Consider the following 19,201-nt stretch of genomic DNA (forward strand, 5'->3'; position numbering starts at 1 on the left):
AGAAGAGAGAAATATATATATATATATATATATATATATATAGAGAGAGAGAGAGAGAGAGAGAGAGAGAGAGAGATGCGTTGTTTAACTTGTCAAATCGCTATTATCGTTATTTTCGGAATAACTAAATTATTGATATATCGTAATATATAATTGAAGGTATAACACTTGACAAAGTTCATAATGTCGCGTATATAGACTTTCATTTTCTCATTGCAGTTCCCCCATTTTCTACGAGTAGATTCAAATAAAGTTTTATCGTTGAAAGTTTGACCCTGGTTCTCCTTAGCGTGTTCTCGATTTTGTTACTTGTACCTACAGTTGGGTTCGCACCTTTTTATCTTCAACATTGTTACCCAAGTTTGCCTGAGAGCTAAATAAACTTCTTACCATTCTCTTATTTTCTTCTTACATTTCTTTTTAGTCAATGTAAATTCTATTCCCAGAAGCTTTTACGCTATTAATAGCTAACCAATAAGATTTTATCAATACATGGAAGAACTTTTAACGAGAATAAAATTAAAATTTAAAGACTATTTTTAAATTTTGTTTTTTAATTTTTTTGTTATTTATTTTCACTTCCTCATGATTACGAAATTAATTCTTAATATTTTTTATTTCATAGTTACGATTGAGAATAATATCATAAAGGCATCTAATTTATTGTTTCCTGTATCTTTACTCAATTTCTTACACAAATGCTAATCGTAAAATTGTTTATGATATAACTAAAAAGTTGTTTTATAATTTTCAACTTCTCATCCTTTCTCTTTTACTGAAGTATTACTTCAATTTACCACTGATCCGTATTATGTCATGGTTGAGTAATTCGCGCGCTTTAGATGACGTAATTCTTGCGGTAGGTTAGTCCTGTGTCACGAGGTCACCGGGAAAAAAGACTTCGTCGAGGTTGCGCCCTAAGAAGAAAGCGGTCAAGATGCCGTCGGGGATCAAATAATCATGGTCGTGTAGACTTCCAGAAACCCTTGTTGCGAGCTTGGCAACTACAGTGCAATGAGTTTCCAAGAATTATACTTGTAACAAACGTTACGTCGACTATTGTCGCTTAAATTGCGACATCGACTTTGTAAGAGACTCGTTACGGAAATGTTTGCGTTAATTTAATTGTAACGCATTTTGTACCAAAAACATGTCACTAAAACATCTACATTAATATTAGGATTACGTCAACAACTGGGGATGTATTTCTTTCTAATATACGAATTTCATGTTTCAAAAATAGGTTTCTAATTATATTTCAGAAAATATTAATGAAAAAGAACTTATATCAAAATTTTGTCACTTTTCTATGTGAATGATCAAGTTATAAATTCATTTCACTTCAATTACAAATACCCGTAATATTGCAGAAATTGATCGAGCAATTAGCTCTAAATGGCGTGATGCGTTGGTAGAGAGAGGAATGTATGTAATAGACGATTCTTAACTCCCTTGTTGCAATTCGTACTCAAGAGCAGCGTCAGTCAACAATTTATGGCTGGTGGTTGTTCCTCTAACAAGCCTTCGATTTCCCGCTCGCGGAATTATAGTTCACGCGGGCGCCCGCAGATATTCCAACGTAAGAAGAATCTGAAAGAATTTATTTATGGCTCAACTTGTTAGCTTTACTTGAATGACTTTCATTGCCATTCAAATTTAAAATGTTTTACTTATGTAGTTATATTTGATATCAAATTAGTTAATTTAAGAAAATATAATCGAAATAAATAATGATCAATTCTGCTATAATAATTCTCTAATAATATAATTAAAATAATATGAATAGTTAACAAAATAAACGTGAAACTTTAGAATACACAAAATATATTCAGTAAAACTTGAAATATATAAGTACAAATATATATTTTTTTTAATTGTTATTATTTTATTATATTTGAACGCATGTTTTTGTCTAGAAGGCCGTGAGACTCCACTGTCACCACCACCTCCTTCGAGTTCTTCGGTTCAGACTTCACCTCGTGGCTTGGGTTACACCTGCGGCCCTATAGATGGGTCCTTGTACGCAGTGGTACATCAAAGCGCTGCAGGAGGTGCTCGTGGTTCGCCATTGACGGTTTCTATGGATAGTGGCATAAGTAGTGCACCGCCACAGAGACCCAGCCCACCAGAACCCGAGCCAGAAAATCAAGCTCACGGAGATCTCGACAAACTTCTTCATGATATGATGCTTACAGTTGAGGTAATAAAGTTGGTCAATTTGCATATGGCGAATAGAAAGCGGAGCTCTCTAATTGGACAACTTTTTATTTAAACTATTATAAATCTTTACAATTATAATAGAGAGACTAATGAGAATTACTTTAGAACATTGCATGTTTAGCTAGCTCAATAATTAAACACTTACTCTTAATATATTTTGTAAATAAGAAAAAATTTGTATTGAATACAAAAAGAGTAGCTTAATGTATCCCACCTACATTGACATCTCAAAGAGTAAGTGAAGTTTTAAATAATTGTCTAATAAGATTATATATTGGAAAACAAAATAATCATAGATATATTAAGTAAATCTTTATTAACATTTTTATCTCTTATTTATACGAATATGTAATATTACACATTTAGATTTTATTAATTATTTCAATTATCACGTAGACAAAAAAAAGAGTAATCACCTATTAATGACTGCGTTCAACAGAAAAAGCAGCAATTGTTGTAAAATTCTTTGATATGATATTAATCTTGCTGTTAGTTTTTCACTGGATCCAAATGTATAAACCAATCATATTAAAGAAATTTGCAATAATTTCAAAGCTGCTTTCTCTGTTGAACGCTATAAGTTTTACTTTTAACGCAGAAAAACAAAAAAGTGTACATATTCACCGATTGACGGCCAGACACAGATTGACATATTTGGTGCAGTATTCTTCATTTCCGCATTTTTTTTTACATAGGCATTAATATATAATATCCATGCGTATTTCTTGTACTTACAATTAGATATTTGTATATTTCGACTTGCTTCTGTGTTTAATTAACTCTGTTTCTACTCTTTATACGAAATTGGTGTGTGAAACAATTAAAAGAATTAATAAAAAAGTATTCGCTATTCTATATATATTATGTTATAAAATTTCTTTACAGTCTATGCCAGACCCTCCGACAGATGACTACAATCGCGATCGAAGTGAAAAGATGTACATTCAAGAATCACGCAGCTATAGCAGTCACGGCAGCAGCCATCCAACGTCTACTTATTCCACTTTGAAAGATTCCTACAGGAGTTACGGAGCCGGTAAAGAATCAAGTCCACCCTACAATTCAAGCAGCAGCTACAGCACTCTGAAGAACGAGTACAGAGATTCATCAAAGAATATCGAGCATCGCGATTTCGAATATCGCATGTCTCCGGATCGGAAAATATCTGAATCTTCCGACTCCTATAGGAAACACACGGATTCTTTTTCGCCACCTGGTAACATCGATTTCATCGACGAGGACATCCCATATCACGCTAGACAGACCAGCCAACCGTTCTCGTACGGTGCTACTACCGATATGATAAAGCATCAGAAGTTGTCATCGCCTTCGTTAGTGAGGAAGGCGTCTGTGCGAGGTATAGCGCCCGTCGTAGATTTCGAGGACATTCTTGGCGAGAATTCTAGAAGACCCATGAGTCCCCTCAGTCCTAATACTCCGGACCCACCGCCAGAATTTGCAAACGGACCTGTGAAAAGTGGATCTGATCACATTGATGGGTAAGTGACTTTATATTTTACAAAATTTACTTACGTTACTTTCTCTTTTTTTGTATAGTTAAAAAAATTATTAAATGTATGTATTAAAAATATCGAAAACATATGTTATTTCTGATTTGCTAATTATATCTAAAATTATGTCGCGTTTACGCAGCTTTATTCTTGCTACAAGATATCACTAGCTACTCTCGCTTTTATTACTCTCTTTCTCTTAATAATTCCAAGAGAAATTACTTTTTCCACGTCTCGCGACACATGATACTTATTGGTTTCATGCTGTCAACGACCGAAAATCTCGCGGTCGGTTTCCTCGCGACGGATAAACAGCGTTGCGAAAGTAGAGATTAAACTAGGTTTCCACCGATGTCGACAGGGAAATCGCGATGAATAAACCGTACCTCTGGCAGAGTTTCCAGACGATCGTCGTATGATGTCGCAATACATCGTCCAAATCGGGCACCGCAAAAGAAAATGAGCACATAAGAAAACGAACAGACGAGAGAAAGAAGGAAAGTGAAAGGAAGATTAGAAAGATCTACGAGTCATGGATAATTAATAAATTGCCAATCCATACGCGTTTATGATACCGTATTTTTACTGTAAATGGTAAAACGCGATCGTCATGAGTCATTGTTTGTAACTGAAATGTATAGATTTAGTGTTGCAAGTATATCCCCGTCGGCGGTTGATAGCATTTCACGAATAACGTGGGATCTCAAGACACGAATTAGGTATTTACGTAAAAATATTCAAAGAGTACCTATTCCAGTCGACATCAAAAAAATAAAAGTAACGTAATATCAATGTTATAACTTTGTACTTAGCAATGTAAATGTAATACAACACATGGTCTTACATAATAGTTGCATCGTTGAGTATGAAGTTAAAACTTTGATATTATGTATTATTTTTAGTTGGTGTCAACTGGGACATTAATTGATTTTTACTAAAATTATTACATTTTATTTACAATTTTTTCCAGTAAATTAAAAAAAATTTAAATAAAATGTTTATTCTAGAGGAATTTTTTAATGTAATTAAACAAAACCAAATAACTTTCAAAAATTGTACTAACAAAAATAGATTGACGTAGGAATATATCCAAACTATTTGGTCAAAAATTGTTTATTTACAATAGTTTATTTTTATTTACAACAATTTATTTATCTTCAATTAAAAAAAAATTTATTTACGTTTTATATTTTATTTACAATTTATACGAATGATTATTAAATTTGCATTATATTTTTTGTGTACATATACATATATATGTATATACATACATTGACAGTGAAATAAGAGGAAATGAAGTTAAGTCGATATGCATAATAATGTTTCGAAAGAGACTCGTTTGTTATATCGCGCTGCCATAAACATAAAAGCATCCCATAAATGTGCAGTCACTATATAGCGCCATTCACCTCGAAGTCATCAATTTTTTTATACCACCCGAGACTTTCGCGGTCTGGTCTCGCTTCGCACATTTTGCGAATGAGATCCTGTTTGTGAATGGAGGAGAAAGCATGTATGATCGCATAAAATGAATTTGTTAACCCTGTTCCCTTTGGCGTGATTATAAAGTAACACGTATCGCCTCACGCATTTATTTCTTTCACTGTGATATCATTAAAACGCGTTAAATTAAGAAGCTGACATTCTGTTGCATAAATTTTTTTCTTCAGATATATAATTTTACAATTTCCTAAATATTCTTACATTTAAAATCATATCTGTATTTTATTTTTTACAAGAATGTTTATATGTTTAAAATATGTACATTAAAGTGATTTATTTAATTGAAAATTATTTTTAAAATTTTATATAAGTATTATTTAATTTTCCGCCTTAAGATCCCTCTATTTTTCATATTATTTTTAACAAAGTAATATCGCGTAATACATTTAATTTCACACTGTTATTCAATTTCTGAAAAAGCTTGAGTTTTAAAATCTTTAATTCTTAGCTTCTCTACCGCTATTTTTCATCATCTTTTTTAGGAGAATGTAAGGCTTTATGAAAAGTGGAGTTATGGAAGTACTTCGTCGGGTTCGACGAACCAAATATCCGTACCGTAAAATTCGCGTTGTATTGCGCACCACGGCGCGCCGTGAAAATAAACGCGCGACTTCCCTCCGCGAACGTAACGATTTTGCGTTGCGCGCGAGTAACCTCGAGATTTCGTATACGGTTATTTACAAAGAGACGTTCGACCTGAAGAGGAAACAGACGACATTTACGGTCGAGAAGATCAACGAACGTTCAGCAGGTTCGCTTTCTCGCGAGTGAAAGAAACGTGACATTCTAAGCGTGATGTCATCGGAGATTTTTGTTTTATCCGCTATAACTCTTGCTAAAATAAAATAGAACGCTGTAATGTCACGTTACTTAATGAACACATTTTAGAGTCCTCGGGATTGCGACATTGCGACCCATGGGAAAAATTATGATGGAGCTTAAGACACGAAGGACCGGTATTTCGGGACCGCAGACGCTCTCTGACATAATTACAAATATAGAACGGAGAGATGCGCTGAATCAGCCCTGTAAAACCATGAAAACCATGAAAACATCTCATTCTGCTTCCACCTCATTTGTCTTCATTTATTTTACTGTGCATATTTAATATATCTGGATAATACTAGTTAGTGAGATATTTCAAATTATTTTTATAATATTTAGAGGAATATGTGAGCTACAACAATCCAATAAATGAAAGTCGCCAAAATTTAAATCCAATGTCAATATTAATAAAAAAGTAAAAAGTGGAAAAATAGGGGGAGTTTAAAAATGGGATGTAATATGGAATATCAATGAAACTTAGATCATAGTAATAAATAACACAATAAATGAAGTCCAAATTTGTTTATTTATGTAAACTGATCAAGAAAAATAGAAAACTGTTCACATTTTTATTATAAAATAACACAGAAAATATAGTATAATAGCATCGTTGAACGTTATTACGCATGGACAATAAAGAATAAATCTTGAATTATTAAATTATGACGTACAATAAATATTAGCATCTAAAATAAACATTATTCACAAGAAGAATCAAAAAGTTATATTTTTAAATATTGTTCATACAATATTATTAAAAGCGTCTATGTAATATAAGCATTAAAAAAACTTACCTTCAGTTTGTGAAATTACTTTTTAGAAAAAGCTGCCGGATTTCCTGACGTAACGAAAATGAATAAATGTTAATTGTAACAAAACGTTTGGTCGGACCGAGTTTATTTATGACATATTTGGTAGCAGTTGCAACAACTTTCAGCAATTGCCATCAAATTGCAATGCTTCGTTTAAAAAATAAGTCACTATTCCATATTAGTAGCCTATTCCATAATCCCTGCTTTTACCCATTATTTTCCCGTTTTTATAATTTTTTAAATAAATAAATTCAATACAAAAGAAGTATTAACTTTAAAAAGATGATTTATTTAAAATTAATTTCACATTTGTAATGTTTTATTGTATATTTGTTGCTTTTACTATTTTTGTCTTGTAACGTTGTTTCTTTCCTTTTTTACGTTATCAAGTATATTACACTGAAACGTCCCTTTTTATCTGTTCTTTTGACATAAGTCCGGAAACGGTAGAGAAACGACATTCGGAAACGGAAGTCATTGGAGGAAGCGGAGTATGAGCACAATAGCCGCAAGCATAATTTTCTTCGCAAGCTCGAGCTTGCGTTACTTTTTTTTTTTTTTTCAAAAACGCGACTTTCATCCCATTGGTCAAACTTTTCTATTACACACGGAAATTCTTTTTATCCACATAAAAATGTCACTAACACAGGCGTGACGCATTAGCAATGTTTTTCTCCAGATTTTTACATATTCATGTACTTTTAATGTAACTTCATAAATTACTGTGCTAGAAAATGCTGCAAAAGTAGTGCAAGTAGTAAGTGGTAAGACAACTGGTAAGACACACACACAATGTAGAAAAGATTTATTTGTTATACTAGTTTTATATTCGCTTATCTGCTGTTGTCGTGTAATATGTAAAAAAACCCATTTTTCTTATAAATTTGATAGTTAATAAACAAAAATGAATAAATGATATTATGAAGTAAGCTGTTTAAGTATAATAAATACAAAATTATATAATAAATTTTATTATGTAATTTTTTCTAATAACCAACGACACTCATATATCTCGTAAATTAACAAGTTTCATTCGTTTTTATTTCTTTAATAGCGAAAGACTCTCTTTAAAATTTAAAATTTACCCATAGGGCGAATTTACACGCATTGTGTTATTACACAGATGAGATCTCGACGAGCATGCACACGCAATTGTGTTTTATGGCATACACTTGATTTGCGTGCAAGTCGGGCATCTGTTACAATTACATTTGATAAGCGACGGCACGTACGCTGTAACCAATTTGCTATCAACATTTAGAATTAACAATTTGGATTACGTGCATAGAATATCAAATGATAACAAGTTAAGAGACTTGATGTATGTATACATATGTATACACACTCCGCTCGAAAGTTTCAGAACAGTTTTCATTTACGAAAATTTCCTGGTATAAAAGAATAAAATATAAGTACATGTGTGTGTAATATATGTTCTTAAATTTATTATTATATATTTTTTAAAATTAAAGAAAGAACTTATTTTCCTTCAAATTTTTTATTTTTATTTTATCTGTTTGGGTTGTTGCAGTAGAATTCTTAACATATTCCGTCGATAAATTCTTCAAGCATGCTTAATCAAAGATTCGTATTTAATTTGGCACTTTATTTTAACAAGAAGATACATAATTGTTTTTGAAATATATATTTTTGAAATATATATTTTAATGAAAATATATATTTTTATTGTTTATATATTGTTTTTATTCTCTTATTATTAATCATGGTATCCAAATGTTTATCGATATTTAGCGCAAAATTTGAAATTAATATTCCTTTTAACAAATATACATATTTGTCTATTTGAGACGTCGTTTATTATATAAATTTATATAATTATTTATTTTATATAATTATTTTTATATAATTATTTTTCGGCAATTCGCGATTTTACTGAATATTCTATATCCCAAAACAAGGGAATATATCATATAATTATTTTATATTTTATAAATGAGAAATAGAATTGTTAACAAAAATATAAGACGTGTTGAAAGTTTTGAGTATAGTATATATATATGTAGATATGTAATTTCCTTTACTCTAAAATTGAAAGTAGTGAATTATACATATAGTGAATGGAAAAAATGTTAAATTTGAAAAGCAATAAACGTTTGCCACGGAACAATCGGAACTGCATAAACAAATCAACGAAGATAGAATGCTGTTTGTTATTCATCATGAATAATAGAAAAGGCGCAATATTCCGTTTCTCTCCGCTTTAATAATACAATGCGTATCGAGTTTAGTTTCCAAGAAACACAAACCAATATTTCAATCAATATGGTACATTTAAAATAAACGCGGATATTCGCGAGATTCAACGAATCGGTCAAGGTTAACGCAAGCTCACAGTCCCAAGCTTTTTCATATTTGATGTTATTAAAGTAGCTCTCTGCATTTATCATCCAAGATACAAAGTTATTGCACGCTTTTAGACATTGCAATTTTGTATATTACGCGATAAGTTATTTTTCTTTCAGCATACAAAGGAAATATGTTTTATGATTGTTCAGAATCTGAAAACACTGTAATTTTTTTGAAAAGCACTGTAATATTTTAAACTAAATACTAATACGTGTATTCTTACGAATATATACGATTATTGCGAAATGTTGCAATAATTATTTTTTATGTAAGAATAATAGAATTTCACACATAGTTTGCCAATGGCAAATTCAAAGATCTAAAACGATGGGCCTTTAAACTAATGCTCTTTTCAAGCGACAAGTTCACTCGCGAGGTGCAGTTTACAACCCTCCTGGGGGTTGTGCGCGTTCGGGCGGGTATAAATTTCGTTATTGGAAAAAAGAAATCCTTCGTGACTTACGCTGATTGGCTACCGAGGCCGTCGTTTATTATCTCGGAGAATGGCTGGATGTAACGCGTTCTCCGGAGCCACGAGTCGATGGCCCGGGGCGACCTCATCGATCAGGGTGTAATTATCGGCGTCTATCGCGGTAGGAGGTCCAGAATCTGGCATAGGAGAATTCCGCGAGTCTATTCGCGAAGGAGACGGCACGTTCTGCCGAGCCTTTGTTACCGGAGTCGCGGTCTCGTGTTCCCTACGAAAGCGTAACTTCTCGTATTTTTATTTATGCGCCGTGGTAATGCGATAAGTCCCTATTGCGAGACATGAAAGCGAGAAACGTCGCAATTATCCACGTTATTTACAACGTGCTATTAAATGTTTAGTCTCACATTGCATAAGTCGTTATAATAAATATTGAACCGGAAAGTTTTTCTATCACTATTAACGATTGGTCGCTCAATTATTCGCAATGAGAGCAATTGAAAGATTTTTGTAAAATAATTTCACATAACTAATAAGGAATAAACGGGTTCGATCCCCGGTCGAGATAATATTTTTCATTATAAGATTATTTAGATTTTAATATGTTATTCAGCATTACTAAGATCTTATTAAGATACTTATGAGCAAATTATTAAATTGCTAAGCAACTTAATTTGTAATAGTACTGTAGTTTGACTACATAAGTAGTATATAAAATCATATTGAACTATTATATTATATTTAAGTACTTAAGATTCAACTTGATCGTTAAAGGCGTTTATTTCGTATTAGTTATGTATTCACATATATGGTCCTAAGATATGTTTAAAATCATTTTAGTTTTATCTCGATATATGTATGCTTGACAGGAAGACATCAAAGAATTTGTGATAAGATAGTCTATTTCTTTTATTATCGGTTAGTTTATCGTGGCTGAGACAGCAGCAATTGAAACTCGCCGCTAGGAGAGATGAAAGGAGCCCAGGCAAGCTTTGGCGACAAGAGACCGGAAATCGTGTCATCGGTGAGCTTAGGAGTTTGCAGAGAGGAAGGTTGAGACACGATGGTTACGCGAGCGATTCAGCAGTCCTCGATGACGATGACGATGGATGGACAGTGAATTCCGTTTCTGGACAAGTAAGAAATTATCATTGTTTGATTAGATATCGATTGGGGAAAATTTAACCTGTTAATTAATAATTAAATATTCTTACACAATTTTTTTACGGTGATGTAAAGAAAAGAAATAGCAAAAAAATCTGTTACATACAATTGAGCAATATGGAGACTTTTTTTTTTTAGTGAAATTGTTAATCCTAGAATGCAAGTATGATATGGAAGAAATTATAGCATACACGTATTTATAATAATAGAATAATTAATAATCTCGTTTGATATATACAATTATTTATTATACTATTAAGTTCCTGTATTTTATATAATCTAAAATTTTTCGAGTATATACAAATACAATTTATAACGTTCTCGTAACTTACTAATATAACAAGCTTCCTATGATTTAATAGACTATACCATATTTACTAACGCGAAAGACAAATCGCGCATTCTAGGATTAACTTTGTTGACATTTACCATTTATCGATTAGCCGTCGTCGAGAGCTGTTCCGTATACCTCTGCACCAGCTAGTCCTCTACTTCCGCAGAGATCGAGCAGCCGGAAGTATAATGGCAGTACCGGAAACGGTGTTCTCGGCAGACCACGAGCGGAGAGTATGAACGAACGACCGTTCGTTTCTGTAAAGCGTGCTTACGAGTATCGCAAGTACGACAGTCAGGTAAGTACACGTGTATGCATTTAGGCGTGTCCCACGCACTTTTTGCTCATTAGATTGCTGGAGTCACGCGCACCGTCGTTTCGAATATTCAAATTGCATATTATAACACACAATGATTACATAGGTTTTTGATATTATTATTATTATATTTTACAAAAGTAACCGATTAAAGCAATTTAAGTAAATTGAAATTTACTAGAAATTTAAATAAAAAACATATATGTATATAACATTGGATTTTAATAATATTTTGCATTTGCGGTTTGCACTTAATTTTAATATTCTTTAGATATTAGAAAAATTACGATCATTAACAAAACTAATTAATGAGTTAAATTGGTCGATAAGTACGGATAATATTAGATGAAATAAATAGTTATTCTCGTGGAGTTTGGAACGGTGGTACGGTCGATTTCGCTTTACGCCAATAAGACGGCGGCAGCACGAACGCTACAATTTAGGCTCCATAGATAACAAGTTAAGGAAACTCCTCCAACAGCGTTCACCTTATAGAAATACCGTATAGTTAGACCCTAAATGGTAAGAGACGGTCTCTCTAAAATAGACCGTAAAGCGATTACCTATCTGAGATAGAAATCCCCCTTAATCCTTTTTCGTGCTATACTTTCGATACATTTACGATAAAAGGAGCCCGAATTGCACAATAAAGTATTCGACACATTACTAACTTTAACTGTTTAAGTACTGTATAATTTTATTGTAAGTTTAGTACATTTACCTAGTATATATATAAGTATAATATTATATAATAGCATAAACATTCATTTTACTTTTACCGCAATACCCCCATTACGTTAATATTACGTTAATAAACATTATCGACTAAAAAGTTCTGCTTTAACTATTATATTAATTTGTCATTATCATAAACAATCTGTTTTGATAACATTGTGTACATTTTATGCATTTGCAAAAAAGAATCAAATCTGCATATAATAAAACATTTACAAATTTAATTATTTAATTATTACATAATTTTATTTTCTTGTTATATATATGCTTTTGTGATTTTAATTAAAACTATTTGTGAAATACGTAGCATAGCATTATCGAAAGATCACTCTTTATCGTTATCGTTCAACGTGAACAATTTCCAGCTGACGCGGCAGCTGCGAATTATGACTATGCGTTAACTCGCGCCATTAATTAGTCCACACAATTAATTAACAACGATTTGGACTTAAAGCCTCGCTAGCGTGGGTAATCGAGGGCACTCAGAGCATAGCACTGAAAGGATTAAACGCTCTTAGTTCGCCGGCATGTAGCATAGCGCTTGGCTTGCATTCCAGAGCCCTCCAACATCCCCTCGCTCAGCCTTAGCGGCCGTGCCATCCTTAGGGTTCGCGGCGAGCCAGCAATCGAGTTCCAGCAACGCCGAAAGGTCGCAGCATCAGCAGCAACCGCCGCGACCGGAGTCGCGCAGCGACAGTTTCGCGCGCGCGGATGCGTTGCTGCGCGAGCATCGTCATCATCAATTGCAATCCGGTGTCATCAATAGTGTCAGCAACGACCACTCCGAGCGGAAGCAGACAATCGCGATTCAGGAATACGCGACATCTAGTCGAAATGCACGGCCCGAATCGAGGAATCGCGTTACTTATCAGAGCGTTGGGAGTTACAGCTCGACCAGCAGCAACGACCAAGTGGACGCTGGATTATTGGCGGTAGTCGATCAACCTGACCCTCTCGTGAGCCTCATTCAGTCTCTAGCCGAGATCTCGCCAATTCGCGCGTCCCCGAGCATGACAAAAACCGAGAACGAACATCCTGGCGGCAGCAACGCAATAGCAGCCGCTACAATATCTACCAGTGTACCTAGCAACAATGTCACTAATTGCTCCCCTAACCAGTCACCAAAAGCATGGCAGAATTGCACCCAGGTTTGTCGTTCCTTCACGCAAATCCCTCGCGTAATCATTTCATAATATGCACTTGCCACAGTTTTTTTTTATGCGTGTTGCTGATTGTATTAATCACTAATTGAAGTTCAACATTAGTCTCGGTACTCCAAGCTTGTTGTCCAGTACGCCTCGCTTGGCTGGTAGCGCGTAGATTAATGTAGAAAACGGCGATGTGCGTTCATAGCTTGCCACTAATCGATGTTTCGTCATTTCGTTACGCCCCGTCAAGTGTCTCAGGGTGTGTAATTATAATAATCGTTTTGAATTTCACACAGCCGCACAATGACTTGGCGTCATCGTGGACCGAGAGAAGTATCAGTCCCGGAAGCGCGGTCGTCAGCGGTGCATCGCGACCGCAGACACCGGCGTTTCCGGTCCATCCACGGACGCCATACGTCAATAACGCATCACCAACGGTGACGTTTGCCAGCGATCGCACCTACATGACGTCCAACAATAGCTACAATGTCAGTAACAACAATAATAACGAGGCTAGCGGAAATAATAACAATAACGGAAACTACGGCGCTGAACGAACGATATATATCGAAGAACGAAGGGAAGCCTCGAAGGAGACGGGGCTTCCACCCAAGAGTCCGACAACACAGCGGTAAGTTGTACTTTCTGTTCAATACTTATCCTATTTTTAACATATAATTACATAAAATTGAAAATTAAAAATTCTAGAATTTTTTGCGACTAAAATAATTTTGATCCAATAGCTTATATATGTACGTCAGCTACTACTACTTGCGACATTTTAATCAAAATATTAGGTAGTGAAATGGAAAATTTCTGCTTTATGACGTTAATATATATATTGCACAGAAAAATATATATTCTTATATTTTTCATACATTCTTATATATTAGAATTTTCTTATCTTAAATTTTGACGCGTGAGTGTCAAAACTGGGATACTGCAGTAACTCTTTTGGTACTGAACATTTTATAAATTTTAGAAAAATATTTTATTCCAAGCTCTTTAGGCGTATGACGTGAAACATTTTCCTTGAACACGATGAAGGATCACGAAACAACGGTAATGATGACGAAAAATAATATTCGTGATTTTAGACGCTTGAGTTTCCCGACAAGCGGGCCGCTTAAACAAACGCATAACAAACGATGGCCGCTCACTAACCAATCGGCATCGTTCGACTATAGGTAATATATAAGAAAAATCACGGGAGCGAGTGATCGTAATTGAATATGCAATTAACGGCTTTAGAATTAATCACAGCGATGGAGAGCGTCGCGCCCTAATGTGCACTATGAATGTTTTGTGTCACGTTACTAATCGCGCGCGTTGATACGCCCGGGGAATGCATCCTATATCATATCATAGACAATAAATCACTTTTTACATGATATCATATAAATTCAAAACGCTTCTACATTGGAGTTTTTTTTTTACGTTTTTTATATAATCTGAATAACACATTACTTTCACGTATAATTTCATGATTTCCCTCTAAACATGAAGCAATAACATTTTATCAATATTATAATTTTCCACTTAATAATATAAATGTTATATAACATAGGTTGTACGAAGCAGTTACATTGTTGAGTAAGAAATTATAATGTTGTAATATCACTGTTATTTCATGTTTAGCGGGGTTTTACCTGCATCTTTGGTGTTTATCGTTGTTATAAATGATAAATGTTTATTACAGATTATTTAAAAACTAGTATGTTGATGTGTGTGTCTACGGAGTTATATTAGGAAATTTAGCATATAGTTGATCGTATCATGATGATAAATCGCGGCCACGTATGATCATATGTGTGTTGCACCTTCGAACTAACAAGAACTCGCGCTTCTCTGCATCGTGTGTCATAGAAACTTCTCATATAGCAAGTATGTTATATCGATAAAATAAACTTTGTTATTGAAGAAGTAACACTTCCATCATCCTCACTGAGTATTCATCATCTCCATTGAAGGGAAAAAAATTCATTCCTATTCATCCTTCGTCCTGCTTCTCGCTACAGATGTTCTCCTTGTTTAACTTTAGGGGCACTTCTTTTGCCTCCAAAATTCTCTTCCACAATGTGTATCACCCACTTCCGATATTTTCCTCACGATGTATAGCACTGTGCACGAGTCAACCGACACACATCTGTCTGCACGGAGATGTTTTGGTTGTATATTTTCGCATAATGTCTTCTAACGTTACATTTGGTTGCTCCTTTTACAGTAAGGACCGACCTGTTTCTCCTGTAAGCGAATCGACGATGTCGCAGCCGCAGGCTGTTTCGCGCAGTCCTGGAACACCGACCCACGTAGAATTCGCCCAAAGCCCTAAGGTAAGCATTGCAATATTACGTTACGTCTATATTATCTCGTCGTTGTTTCAATCTCATCACGATGACAGAATAATAGCGGAGCTATTTAAAGTCAGCTTCAATTTATATTAAATTTTTACCTAAATCTTTAAAATAATATGATTCCTTAATATAAATTTAAAATAATTTTTAAATTCATATTTTTAATATAAATTTAAAATAATTTTTAAATTCATATTTTTAATATAAATTTAAAATAATATGATTTTTTTTAAGATTTAAATTTTCTGTTGTGTGTATGTAAGAATTCATTTGAAAGTGGATATAACAAATGAAATAGAATATTCGAAATTAAATATGTTGGAAGCTTCATATTTTAGGTTTATTATTTTAGTATGCAGATAGGAGATAATATATTCTTGTAATAACTTGTTTTTGATTTTGCAGAGTGCTACGTCATACACATCGATCAACAGTGGTGGTCAATCTTCGCCGCAAGTTCAATATTATAGTTCGAGACGTTCCAGCGTTCACTCGAACACCGAGCCCCAGGAGGTAGCCGATGCTAATGTGAAATTTGTACGCGATACTAGTAGAATCTGGTACAAACCTAATATATCGCGGGAGCAAGGTAATTTTTATATAAATCTGAGATTATTTTTATCTTTTTTAAACTCTAAATACTGATAAAAACATGCCGTAATGGTCAAAAGTTGGATCTTGGATGCTTCTAATATATAATTTCGTGTGAATTTATATACGTAGTATATAATATTCTATATAATACTACATATATAAATTATTAAATGCGCGCCGAAATTTTTTCAGACTTACAACGCAAATTCCATTAAACTACTCACAGTACTATCACGAGTTAAATTGACTAACAATTTAATAATTTTATGGTATGTCTCATCGATATTTAGTGTAGTAAACTCTCACGGTCCAATAAGATTTGATATTGTTTATCTTTTTTAGAGCTGTAATAGATGTAATAGATGCTAAAAAACTATTATTTTAATTGTATTTAAAATTATAAACGCGCGCGAATGTGACATACGTATAACAAGTAATAATAATTTAAACTTCATTTACTTTTCAATAATTTGAACTTTATTACTACTTTATTTATTATTTCGTTAAAACATGTGATCTCTTATGCACAACGTAAAAATTATAATTGAATAGTGTGAGAAATAAGCGTTATGAATTTTTTTTTAGCAATCTCTATGCTGAAAGATGCGACACCCGGCACATTCGTAGTGCGAGACAGCAACTCATTTCCGGGTGCTTTTGGTCTGGCATTGAAAGTAGCTACGCCACCTCCTGGTGCACCCAGTAGTCCACGAGATCCTTCGAGCGAGCTCGTTAGGCACTTCTTGATCGAACCAACATCGCGCGGTGTCAGGTTAAAGGGATGTGCAAACGAACCTGTCTTCAGCTCACTCTCGGCTCTGGTTTACCAACACAGTTTGATGGCCATGGCATTACCTTGCCAACTGCTGTTACCCGAACCGGAGGCAGCTGCCAGAGCTTTAGACTCACCTGGTACTAATAGCACTCAGCAGCTTCTCGCTCAAGGAGCAGGTAATTAATTTATTATGTTTAAGTAATACAAAGATACGATAAAAAGAACTTTATATGGTTAAATTAAAGATTTAGAATTCTTGGATATTTTATATATTTATCCTTGTATAATACTTATAGTAGCTTAGATTACTTGTGCAAGAAAAACCCCTTAAAAATTTGATTATTATTAAATTTATATATTATACATATAATTTTAAATTTTTAATAACTATAAGTCCTTTTAATTTATTAAAAAGAGGATAAATTGTTTCTTAAATATTTCAAATCTGTCTTTTACAGCTTGTAATGTTTTATATCTCTTTACAATTGACACGGAGTCCTTAACCGGGCCACAAGCCATCAAGAAAGCCATTACCAATCTATTCGAGCAAAAGCCTTTGCCGGTCGCTACAATTGTTCACTTCAAAGTTTCCACGCAGGGCATTACTTTAACTGATAATGCAAGAAAACTATTTTTCCGTCGACATTATCCTACAAATAATATAAGTTATTGCGGATTGGATTCCGAAGAACGCACATGGGACTTTACCAACGAAGATACCGGAAGACCTCTTAGTGCTCAGTACGTTTTCAAAGTTTTTATTTAATTAAGAAATAAATTTATATTACGTATAATAAAATCATCTAAATTTTTTTATGATTTCTTATTAATTATAACGATTGAGAAATATTTTCTGAATTACGTTTAACAGTTTCATAAAATTTTATTTGTGTATAAAATATTATTTTTATAGAAATTTTATTTGTGTATAAAAAAACTTATAATTCTAAATCTTACAAAAATTGCAAATTATTTAAGCATTTAATCATTAAATTAAAATTTAACAATTTTAATATTTATCTTAAAATTTAAATAATTTGCTTATTATTTTTCTTTTCAGTCGCTGCTTCGGCTTTGTGGCAAGGAAACCCGCTCATAAATCGGACAATCAATGTCATGTATTCGCCGAATTGGAACCAGAGCAACCCGCCACGGCCATCGTAAATTTCGTGAACAAAGTCATGATGGGAAGTTCCATCGCCAAAGCCAACATCGTTTAAGAATTACTACCTGCTCGCCACAATCGCCAAGACTAACGGGCACAAACATCATCGTGAATTCGTTAACGGTTTCGTCTTTAAAGTCGATACCGACACATATCTTTAACGCAAGAAAATGCGAAGTTTAATTAAGAATAAAACGACTGAGAAGTTGGGGATAACAGGACGAATAATCGATATGATCGATTCATGAAATCGTCATTTTGCAGACACGCGGAGGACATACGTGAATCCTTTAAAAAGAAATGTTGGAAATGGCTGCATAAATTAATCATTATCATTAACCGACTACTCATAATAAGTCTTCGTGCATTTCGTAGCGTTGAATCAGTAGAACATTCATGTTGCAAACAGTAGGGATGATATAATTATCGATAACGCTGGGAAGAGGTCGAAGATCGCTCTCTTTGGAAGAGAATTTGAGGAGAATAAGAGGCGATACGTGAATCGATTCCATCCTCGCGTCAATATGCAGTCAAGATAAGAAAGTTGTTGTTATAATTATCGTTACTGTTGTGATTTAACGTAGCGAATAGTGAAGATATAATGTGTATGGTTTAAGAAGGGCAAGGTGGTCAAATGGCTGCATTGGAAAAATTTTATATATATAATAAAATTATTTTATTTTATTTTAAAAATTATTATAAAATTATGTGAATATTTTGCGATATTATTTATAATAAGATTAATTATAATTTAGCATATATATTTAGTAATTATTGAAATAATTCAAATTTTTAGATGTATTTTGATAAAATATATTTAAATGATGTTTTCGCTCTCTCTCTTCTCGTCACATATATTTTGAAATTTTTTGAAAGTTCTGTGCGAAATTTTAAAGTTTATGATTTCGCCACCTTTCCCCGCTTATGATATGATCAATCAACGCACGCAAA

General features: G+C 33.5%; 1 protein-coding gene across 10 annotated transcripts in view; it reads left to right on the forward strand.

Moving 5' to 3' along the window:
• by (focal adhesion protein tensin) overlaps positions 1-18,875 on the forward strand; it is a 203,418-nt gene extending 184,543 nt beyond the window's left edge. For 6 of the 10 annotated variants that reach the window (XM_018551571.1, XM_018551570.1, XM_018551576.1 and 3 more), the window contains 12 exons: positions 1,917-2,200; positions 3,106-3,719; positions 10,589-10,802; positions 11,273-11,461; positions 12,772-13,362; positions 13,659-13,993; positions 14,460-14,549; positions 15,587-15,695; positions 16,122-16,305; positions 16,896-17,261; positions 17,544-17,826; positions 18,146-18,875. In XM_018551571.1, coding sequence (XP_018407073.1) covers positions 1,917-2,200; positions 3,106-3,719; positions 10,589-10,802; positions 11,273-11,461; positions 12,772-13,362; positions 13,659-13,993; positions 14,460-14,549; positions 15,587-15,695; positions 16,122-16,305; positions 16,896-17,261; positions 17,544-17,826; positions 18,146-18,305 — 3,419 coding nt within the window. In that variant the 3' untranslated portion in view covers positions 18,306-18,875. The remainder of the gene's footprint in view (positions 1-1,916; positions 2,201-3,105; positions 3,720-10,588; positions 10,803-11,272; positions 11,462-12,771; positions 13,363-13,658; positions 13,994-14,459; positions 14,550-15,586; positions 15,696-16,121; positions 16,306-16,895; positions 17,262-17,543; positions 17,827-18,145) is intronic. The other 4 variants (XM_018551575.1, XM_018551572.1, XM_018551573.1 and 1 more) reach the window with 4 other exon arrangements.
• Positions 18,876-19,201: the final 326 nt, after the last annotated feature.

The sequence above is a fragment of the Cyphomyrmex costatus genome, unplaced genomic scaffold (genome assembly GCF_001594065.2).
Source record: "Cyphomyrmex costatus isolate MS0001 unplaced genomic scaffold, Ccosl1.0 scaffold141, whole genome shotgun sequence".
NCBI classification, from domain to species: domain Eukaryota; kingdom Metazoa; phylum Arthropoda; class Insecta; order Hymenoptera; family Formicidae; genus Cyphomyrmex; species Cyphomyrmex costatus.